General features: G+C 39.7%; 1 protein-coding gene across 1 annotated transcript in view; it reads right to left on the bottom strand.

The window, feature by feature from the left end:
* Window positions 1-1,246: 1,246 nt before the first annotated feature.
* The window catches only part of NNT (nicotinamide nucleotide transhydrogenase), a 112,128-nt gene continuing 103,157 nt past the window's right edge, over window positions 1,247-10,217 (bottom strand). The window contains exons 20-22 of the mRNA XM_004608415.2: window positions 6,261-6,379; window positions 3,818-3,933; window positions 1,247-2,088 (exon numbers count right to left, since the gene is read on the bottom strand). Of these exons, the coding sequence (XP_004608472.2) occupies window positions 1,939-2,088; window positions 3,818-3,933; window positions 6,261-6,379 (385 nt within the window). The 3' untranslated portion in view covers window positions 1,247-1,938. The remainder of the gene's footprint in view (window positions 2,089-3,817; window positions 3,934-6,260; window positions 6,380-10,217) is intronic.

The raw sequence follows: 10,217 nt of genomic DNA, 5'->3' as shown, positions 1-10,217 counted from the left end.
TAACAAGTCTCACAATGGAGACGTTACTGATGCCCGCTCAAGCAAATTGATGAACAATGGGAGGACAGTGCTACAGTGCTATAATTGTTTTTAAGTTCAATTGCATATAGATGTTACTTTTAAAAAATGTGTTATTTTTCCAGATATAGTAACAATTACTTTTGAGGGATGGAAAAGGACAGGACTAAAGATACTAGTTGCTTTCTTTCAATAGCTTTCTGTGATATGACTGAGTTTGAGGTTTCCAGTGATCCGAGATACAGAACAAAGCATTTGTTCCTCAATAATTTTAAAAAGTCTGTTCTGATTTAAAAACACATGTATGAGAAAAAACATATATCTGTGTGCACATATGTGCTATGCTCTTCAGAAGTTTTTCATTGCAGGATGAGCAAATGAGAAATTGATTATGAAAACAATACTGTGAGTTATATGAAATTATGAAACAATACTGTGAGTATTATGAAAACAATACTGTGAATATTATGAAAACAATATTGCTCAGTAAACGTGAGCAGCAGAGTTAAAAAAAATCAATTATTTTCTTTTCCTGGTTTAAGGATACATTTTTTTTGTTGATAATTATTTCACTAAATTTAGTATCAGATTAATTATATATAAAGACAGATACTTAAAATATTTGTCTACATTCAACCTGTATGTAACTTTTCGCACAGTACAAAAGTCACAAAGAGAATCTACACTCTCACTGCAAAAAAACAATCTTTACATGTGCTTAGATAAACATAGAAGGAAGCTTTTTAAAAACTACCTCCAAGGGGCTAGAGGGATAGCACAGCGGGTAGGGCATTTGCCTTGCACGTGGCCGACCTGGGTTTAATTTCCAGCATCCCATATGGTCCCCTGAGCACTGCCAGGAGTAATTCCTGAGTGCAGAGACGCAGAGACAGGAGTAACCCCTGTGCATTGCCAAAAAAAAAAAAAAAAGCCTCCCAATCGCTCGAATATCGTGAATTATATAATACTTCAAAACATACATGATTTGGAGAAAAATTACTGTGAACAGTTAAGACAGATTCATTTCATCTATTTCATAGTAGCACATCTTCCCCCAGATGTTAATAAGAGGCAGAACCATTTGATTTTAGCCTTTTGTCACCAGAAACAACTGCTACATCTCTATGCAAACATTATGAAGTTATTTTATTAGTCATAGTTGGCTCCCATTCAAGTGCACATATTATAAATTGATTATAAATTGATTAAAGCAATCTCTGATTGGAAATGGAGTTTTAAAGAATACAGCAAGTACTGATTTCAAATTTCATGTTTCATTGATACTCTAATGAAAAACATAAAGCATATCATTTATTTCCAGCATTTCTAAAAATGTATCTAGTGCTTTAATGTATTAAGATAGAACTGAAAATATATACCTTGACATCTAGAATCTGAAGTATAGTTTGAAAATCTGAAACCAATTTAATGTTAATTCAGATTACGAATAAACAGTAAGAAAATAGCTCAGAAGTAGATAAAAAGTTTCAAATTAGTCACAATTGTTGAAAAACCATGTATATGCATGTAATGTTTACACTGTTAGAATTTTTTAGAACCATGTTTAATATAAAACCTGAAGATTTAATTTCTTATAACATTGCAGTCTACTGAGCAATAAAAACAGCCCAAACAGATTACATGTAAAAATGAAGTTGCTCTCCTTTCACAAAATATTTTTGATTTATAACACACGAAAAATACACAGAAAGACACTTAATATTCCTATCCTTAAAAAAAAAAAAAGAGGGATCATTGGTCTTTAAAAATCTCCCTGCATTTGTTTTTGCTTTCTTTGCTCTTCCTTTTCTTCTAAGTGCTCTGCTATAGATATATGTCAGCTGTATATATTGATATTTGCTTTGCCTCCTCCCACACTGAAGAGGTGACTCTGGTAGACAGCAGCCTGGCGGTTCCTATTTATTTCTGGTAGGACTCTCTCACTTTGGCCTGCAATGCATCACATGTCTTCTTGGCATCGCCTAGCAGCATGGCAGTATTGGGTTTGTAGAAGATTGGATTGTCCACTGCAGCATAGCCAACACCCAAGGACCTCTTCATAACAATGACCTAAGAAGCAGAGATGAAGTGAGAGCGCGTATTTAACAGACCTGACTAGGACATGTTCAGCAAATAAATATTCCCTTCCCCTAACTTGGGCCAAGACATCTACCGCTACTAATTCTTTAGCACACAGACTTTTAAAAGGCTCAAGGAACATTTTTGAAATGTGTGTTTACATTGTACTAACTTGAATTTATAATGATTATTTTTTTTAAAGTGCCCCTTCAGGGCTGGAGAAATAGCACAGGAGCTAATGTGTTTGCCTTGCACTCTGCTGACTCAGTTTGCTGTGCAGCACTGCATATGGGTTCCTGAGCGCTGAGCACAAAGCCAGAACTCACTCCTGAGCACAAAGGCGGGAGCAGGCCCTGTGCATCGCCCAGAATACAAGCCACCAAAGAAAGTTCCCTTTCTATATCAAATCCTACAATACAATTCATTTCTACACGTCAAAGAAAAGTCAAGTTAACCCAGTTTTCATTTCTCAGTGATATGATTACAAATTGATTTCTTCTCAGTGCCTTTCTAAACAGAGACTATTGATAACACATTCTAGTTAGAGAAAATAAGCACCTTTCTATAAATGTGCTAAGAGAACAAACAGTGCATAAACTTCTACCCTTTATAGATGTAATAGAGTGAGGAACTGATATGTGATGTAATAGAGTGAGAAACTGATGTATTTTTCAAGCAAAATATATCAGAAAGTTTTGAGACCGAAGTCCAAAGAGAAATCTAGCTTATCACAAGGCAGCGCTAATGGCAGATCATATTATGCTTTTTTTTGGCTTTTTGGGTCACACCTGGTAATGATGAGGGGTTTCTCCTGGCTCTGCATTCAGGAATTACTCCTGGTGGTGCTCAGGGAACCATATGGGATGCCGAGGATTGATCCCTGGTCAACTGCATGCTCTATCCACAGTACTTTCGCTCCAGCCCCCCATATTATGCTCTAACAAAGCAAAATGGAAGGCTATGCTTAGCTCTAATGCTGACATGTCACAAACATTTACAGCTACGTGTATGAGTTTTAGCAGTGAGTTCTTAATGGAGTGAGAAACCTTTCTATGGTTTTCTAGGGCGTATGCCAAAAATAAGAAGAGTGAAAATGTATTCCTCCTCATGCAACAATAGCACAATGGTACACACTACAAACTCTCAAATCAAATGACTACTGTTTGTTCCATAAAATGAACAAAAGTATGTCACAGCCAGTCACCACAAATACTGCTTTCAACATATGTGTGTGCAATTTTGTATTCTATGCAATACTGGCTATTAGCGTTCCTCTAGACACCTCATAACTACAAATTCCCTATGAAAAATTAAATGAAAAAATGTGCTCATCCTCATCTATAATGGCAATGATACTGACTCACAGTACTAGAGGGAATTCATCTGCTCCACTGGACTCAACTGGAATTCAGCCAGACTCAGTCCAAACGTTCTCTGCTCTTTTTTCAGTGGTTATGGATTTTGCTAATCCATCCACGCAACCTCATCTAGTTTTGCTCATAAGCAAGGCACTGGGGTTTTCTGCTGACCACAGAAGAGACAAAAGTTGGATATAGAGATGTGGGCCCTAAGTTACTGTTAAATCCTGGGCCTCCTCAAAGGTACCACCATTACTATCAAGCAAAGAAAGTGTGTGTGTGTGTGTGTGTGTGTGTGTGTGTGAGTGTGTATACTTTGAGAGATCTGATTATTGAAATAAAACACGGGTCTAAAATATCACCTGCTTGGACTTCCAGACTTCCAGCACTGGCATGCCTGCGATAACAGAGTTGGGGTCTTCTTGAGCTGCTGAATTAACAGTATCATTGGCTCCAATGACAAGGACCAAATCAGTGTCTTCATAACAAAAGAGAAAAAAAAGAAAATGTGAAACTCACAAGGGTTATGTTTCATGTCTTTTCAGGCAAATTATAGTGGCCTCAATTTTTGTTTTATTTTATCTCCATTTGGGGGTCACACCCAGCTGTGTTTAAGGTTTATTCCTGGCTCTGTGCTCCAGGGTCATTCCTGGAAATGCTCAGGGGAACCATGTGTGATGCCAGGTCAGCCACAAGCAAGTCAAGCATCTTGTCCTCTGGACCATCTCTCCAGTCCCGATGTCAATTTTCTAACTCTAACAAACGCCAGTATCTCTAGGATCCATGCTGATGACAGGATCTATTCAAAGAGCTTTGAGCCTCGAGAACAGATGACTGGTTAAAGAAACTTTGGTACATCTATACAATGGAATACTATGCAGCTGTTAGAAAGGATGAAGTCATGAACTTTGCATATAAGTGGATCAACATGGAAAGTATCATGCTAAGTAAAATGAGCCAGAAAGAGAGGGACAGACATAGAAAGACTGCACTCATCTGTGGAATAAAGAACAGAGTAGGAGACTAATACCCAAGAATAGTAGTATATAATACCAGGAGGTTGGCTCCATAGCTTGGAAGCTGGCCTCACACGCTGGGGGAAAGTCATCCAAGATAGAGAAGGGAACACAAAGTAATATGTGATTGGAGATCCCGCGTGGGAAGGGAGATGCGTGCTGAAAGTAGACTAGAGACTGAACAGGATGACCATGCAATACCCCTATTGCAAACCTCAACACCCAAAAGGAAAGAGAGATCTCAAATTGGAATGCCCCGCCACAGAGTCGGGGTGCAGTGGGGGGATGGAATTGGGGGGTGGGAGGGATACTGGGTTCATTGGTGGTGGAGAATGGACACTGGTGAAGGGATGGGCTCTCAAACATTGCATGAGGGAAAAACAAGCACAAAAATGTGTGAATCTGTAACTGTACCCTCACTGTGAATCACTAATTAAAAAATAAATAAATTTAAGTAAATAAAAAATAAAAAAACAAAGAGCTTTGGGCCAGAGAGATAGCTCAGTGGGCTAGAGAGTTTGCTTTGTATAGGGGAGGCCTGGGTTGGATCCCCAGTTCCACATAGTCTCCCAAGCAATATGAGGAGACCCTGAGACCTTCCAAGTGAGACCAAAAATAGTAACAATAACAACAACAACAACAACAAGAAAAATAAAGTTTTAGCAGAGAAATTCAGTATCTTAGCCAATGTCACACAGCTAAAAATATAGTAAGTCCTGCATCAGAACTGAAGCATTCTGATTTGAGCTTGCAATGTGATGCTTCCCATCTCTTCTCCTCACTCTCTCAATGGATCAACCAAAAGTTCATTTATTGCCCCAAAACTATCATGTGAATAACATCATTTTATAAAATTTGCATTTTCTTTTCAACTGTTAAAATGACCACTTAATATATAATTTCCTTCTCCTTTTTTATTTTAAGTGGGGGAAGGGCAATTTGGGGCCATACCTGATAGTGCCCAGGGGTTACTACCTTAAGATATAACATTGTATCTCAAAAAAGGAAATGGTCTAAGTCTGTCCCATGTTAATGCTGTTTTCATAACTCCAGGAACTGACAGGTTTCACACATCATTTAGCAACAGTGAAATGTTAAAGGGGGTAACAGAATCAAAATGGCCTAAATTCTCTCGTTAAGTCCTGCAACATAAACTACCTTAACACTCTGCCAAAAATGCCATGCGAATCAAGCTATACACACAACTTCATTATGTTTTTTTCCTAATAAACAGCAGTTTTTAAGTTTACAATGGATACTTGCCAGAAGAAACTGGTCTAATTTTAACCAACCTGATCTTGGGCCAAGTGTTATAACCTTTACCCAATGACAGTTATAATGTATAGCACCTTATCTAGTGAAGCCCTTGCACTTTCAAGCAAATGGAAAACTACTTTACTGATCATGAATTACTATATGCTTGAACACTGGCAAGAACCAGACACGAAACGATCAACAGAAGCTCTTATATTAATGAGGAGCCTAGGGTTGAGGATGGAGAGCAAGGCCACACTTTGTGAATCCGGATTTGGATTCCAAAGTCGTATCTGCTCGGAGACCCTCTGAATACTTTCTCCTACTGGACCTCCCAGTATCTTCAATATCCTTCAGAATTCCTGATAGTAAGAGAATTTAGCCATACTGCTTACAAAGCATTTGCCCCCTGGAAACGGGCTAGTCTCCACGCCACTAGTAAGCCTTCAGTGATCCCCTAATTCAAGTCCTAAGAGTGACACTGCTTCATTCGAACTGAGGATGTTTAAACTTCACCATCACCGCCATCACTTACCTGGGAAATCATGGTTGATCTCATCCATTTCCAACACAATATCATATGGCACGCCGGCTTCAGCCAGCAGCACATTAAGCTGACCGGGCATTCGGCCTGCAACTGGGTGAATTCCAAACCTAGACATGAAACAAATGAACAGCTGGTCTTATTCTGTGATGGGCCAAAATGCACAGAGACCCTGATATTACCTCCAAAGCTGCACACTTTGTTCTTGGCACCTCTGCTTCTCCTGGTACTATCTGATCTCTACACGCAGGAATAAAATTAGTCTAGATATATGGTCAATCTAAAAATATTGACGTTAGAGATTCAGTATCTCATTATACATAAACTATAGTCAGAAAAGTAAGTGTAATTTTAGAACCTGACTCTTCCATATATGTTTTAAGTTCTGTGAAGTTTTAACATTTACAAATAATATCACCTTTCAGTTCATAAGCATTGTGTTCTCTCACAATGCTTTTGATACATTTTGAATCTTGAAAAAACTTGTGTAAGTCAGCCTGAAATTAAATGTTTGCCATGAAAATAAAATTAACTGTATTCCATCAAAAAGGCTAACTCCATATTCAACTTTAACCTCTATGTTCAAGGTGAAGCAATAATATTTTACATTTATGAGTTAAAGGCCAACACTCCTTGTCAATGATATGAACCCTATTCCACATGACACGAGATATGCAACACGGAAGAGTGATTAAAAGTTAGAGCCCCATATTTTTACTAAAGACAAAGGAAATGGTGCACCAGCAATTCTTTTCCACCTCACTCATAAGAGGATCTCTGTAGTCCTTATCTAACCCAGCCTCTTGCCCAGTACATGGATCTCTGTCTCCCCAATACTGGACACAATGCCATTGGAGGACTCTATTTTTTAAAAAGTCAGTGAGCTCAATAAAAATTGATGTCTTTCCCTTCCATCCATGACTTTTAGGCACTTAACAGGATAATGCATAGGATAAAAAATTAAATAATATGCCAGCTCCAAATTCATGCTTTTTGCTTGTTTTTATTTTGGGGTTATACCTGGTGATGCTCAGGAGTTACTCCTGGCTCTGCACTTAGGAATTACTACTGGCAGTGCTGGGGAGGACTCAATGGGATGCTGGAGATCAAACCAGGTCAGCCACATGGAAGGCAACTGCCCTCCCTACCTGCTGTACTATTGCTCTGGTCCAAATTCGTGCATGTTTAAAACTGTCAGTTTGTCTGCATTTGATATTTTTATTTTTGGGTCACACCCAGCTATGCACAGGGGTTACCTCTGGCTCATGCACTCAGGAATTACTCCTGGCGGTGCTCGGGGGACCATATAGAATGCTGGGAATCGAATCCGGGTCGGCCGCGTGCAAGGCAAACGCCCTACCCGCTGTGCTATGGCTTCAGCCCCTGCATTTGCTACATAGCTTCTGATGGATGACTAACAAAATTCTTGTCCAAGGGCCAGAGCAATAGTATAGTGAGTAGGGCGCTTGCCTTGCACTTGTCAAACCCGGGTTCGATTCCCGGCATCCCATATGGTCCCCTGATTCCACCAGGAGTGATCCCTGAGCACAGAGCCAGGAGTAAGTCCTGAGCACTACTGGGTATGACCCAAAAACAAAAACAAAATTCTTGTAGAAGAATCTTTTCTTTTTTCTTTTTAATTTTTTAAATTTTATTGAATCACCATGAGATAGTTACAAGCTTTCATGTTTGGGTTACAATCTCACAATGATCAAACACCCATTCCTCCACCAGTGCACATTCCCCACCACCGATATCCCGGGTATACCCCCCCTCTCCCACCCTCCCCCTGCCTCTAAGGCAGACAATATTCCCCATACTCTCTCTCTACTTTTGGGCATTCTATCTTGCAACACAGACACTGAGAAGTCATCATGTTTGGTCCTTATCCACTTTCGGCATGCATCTCCCATCCCAACTGGTTCCTCCAGCCATCATTTTCTTAGTGATCCCTGTAGAAGAATCTTTTCTTGGGTAAAAGATACTGCTCTACTGTTTTTCTTTGCATGTTGTTATTGAGAAATGTAATTTCTTTTTACATGATTGTCTTTACTTTGTAAAAAACGGTATTTTTGACAGAGAAAACAAGGCAAGTGAATGAATGAATCTGATAAAAAAAAAGGGGCATTTTATTTATATGGTTTGGCTCCATCCAACCTCAGCTTACATAGCTTCAATGACCAGAAACTCAGACTATCCCTAAAGTTTATTCCACTTACAGACAATCCAAATAATTTTATGTAAGTAGATTACAAACCAATATCACACACAAACACACCCTCCAAGGTCTGCAGCTATGTCACCTGAAGCCTTGTGTTTTGCATCTTTTTCATGTGTGAACTCCTGGTGGCTGTCCTAGGATGCCTATGAAACAAAAGTTTCCTCAATTCTTTTCAACAGTCCAACAGCTGAGTGACAGAACTTCAAGACCCAATGCCCTCTGAGTCACCTGTCCCTACTTTGCCAATGCCCAGCTCAATTGCAAGTCTCCTCAAGTAAAATAAATGCCTTCCTATTGAATATGATCTAATATAAAACACTATAGCACTGTCGTCCCATTGTTCATCTATTTGCTCGAGAGGCACCAGTAACATCGCCATTGTGAGACTACTTGTTACTGTTTTTGGCATATCAAATATGCCACGAGTAGCTTGCCAAGCTCTCTGAGAGGGACGGAGGAATGGAACATGTGTCAGTCGAGTGCAAGGCAAACGCCCTACCCGCTGTGCTATCGCTCCAGTCTAATTATAAGAGTAAGAAAATTATACCCTCTGGGACAGGTCACCTGGTGCCCGCCCAAGTTGAGTCCCCAGTAGCTGCTAACTTCCACAATTCAAAATTGCTGCCATGCCCCCAGCCAGACTCCACAGTCTAGGAACAGACCTCACCGAGATATAATCTGCTGAAAATTCAGGTGTGCAGCTTTTGTGACTGAAATCTCCAGGCTTTCTCAGGGTCAGGACAGGCCACCTCCCCACATTTCCCTGTACTTCCAGGAACCTTGGCAGTCACATCCACACCCCAAAGCTGCAACCCAATTTTTAAAAAGCTACTCCAGTTTTACCTTTCTTATAAAAATACTGAACACCTTGAACAAGCACTTTTCTTCTTCTTCTCTCTCTCTCTCTCTCTCTCTCTCTTTCTCTCTCTCTCTCCCCTTCTCCCTCTGTCTCTCTCTTTCCTCTCGCTATATCTTTCTCCCTTCCTTCCCTCCCTCTCTCCCTCCCCCCTCTCTTTCTCTCCGTCCCTCCCTCCCTTCCTTCCCAACTTTTGGGCAGTGTATGGTTTGCAATAAAGACACTGAAAGGTTATCATGTATATACCCTTACCCACTTTCAACACTCAGTTCTTGTCCAGAGTGAACTTTTCTATTTATTGTCATACTGGTCCCTTCTCTATCCTATCTGCCCTTTGCCCTACACACACTTGTAAACAGCTTCCAACCATTGACCAGTCCTCCTGGTGCCTGTTTTATCTGGCCTTGGATATTAGTCTCATGCTGTGTTTTTTTTTAATCCCATAAATGAGCGCAGTCATTCTATATCTGTCCCTCTTCTTCTGACTCATTTCACTCAGCATGATACTTTCCATGTCCATTCATTTATAAGCAAATTTCACGATTTCATTTTCCCTAAGAGCTGTTGAACTTAGTCAACATCCCCACCAGTAGTCCCCACCTTTTACTATCAGTTTATTATCTATTTAAAGTTGGGAGATGATCCCATAAAAAAAGTTGGGGTAGCAATCCTAGTATCAGACCACATTGATTTCAGACTGAAGAAGGTCACAAGAGACAATGAAGATAATTTCTTATTGGTAAAGGTATCTGTACAACAGGAAGAACTAGCAATACTAAATATATATGCATCTAATGAAGGACCAGCAAAGTACATAAAACAACTACTCGTAAACTCAAAGAAAGACATCGATAGCAACACAATACTAGTG

Source organism: Sorex araneus, chromosome 1, assembly GCF_027595985.1.
Source record: "Sorex araneus isolate mSorAra2 chromosome 1, mSorAra2.pri, whole genome shotgun sequence".
NCBI lineage: Eukaryota > Metazoa > Chordata > Mammalia > Eulipotyphla > Soricidae > Sorex > Sorex araneus.
Note: the sequence above shows the minus strand (reverse complement) of the source record. Positions and strands in the feature narration are given on the sequence as shown.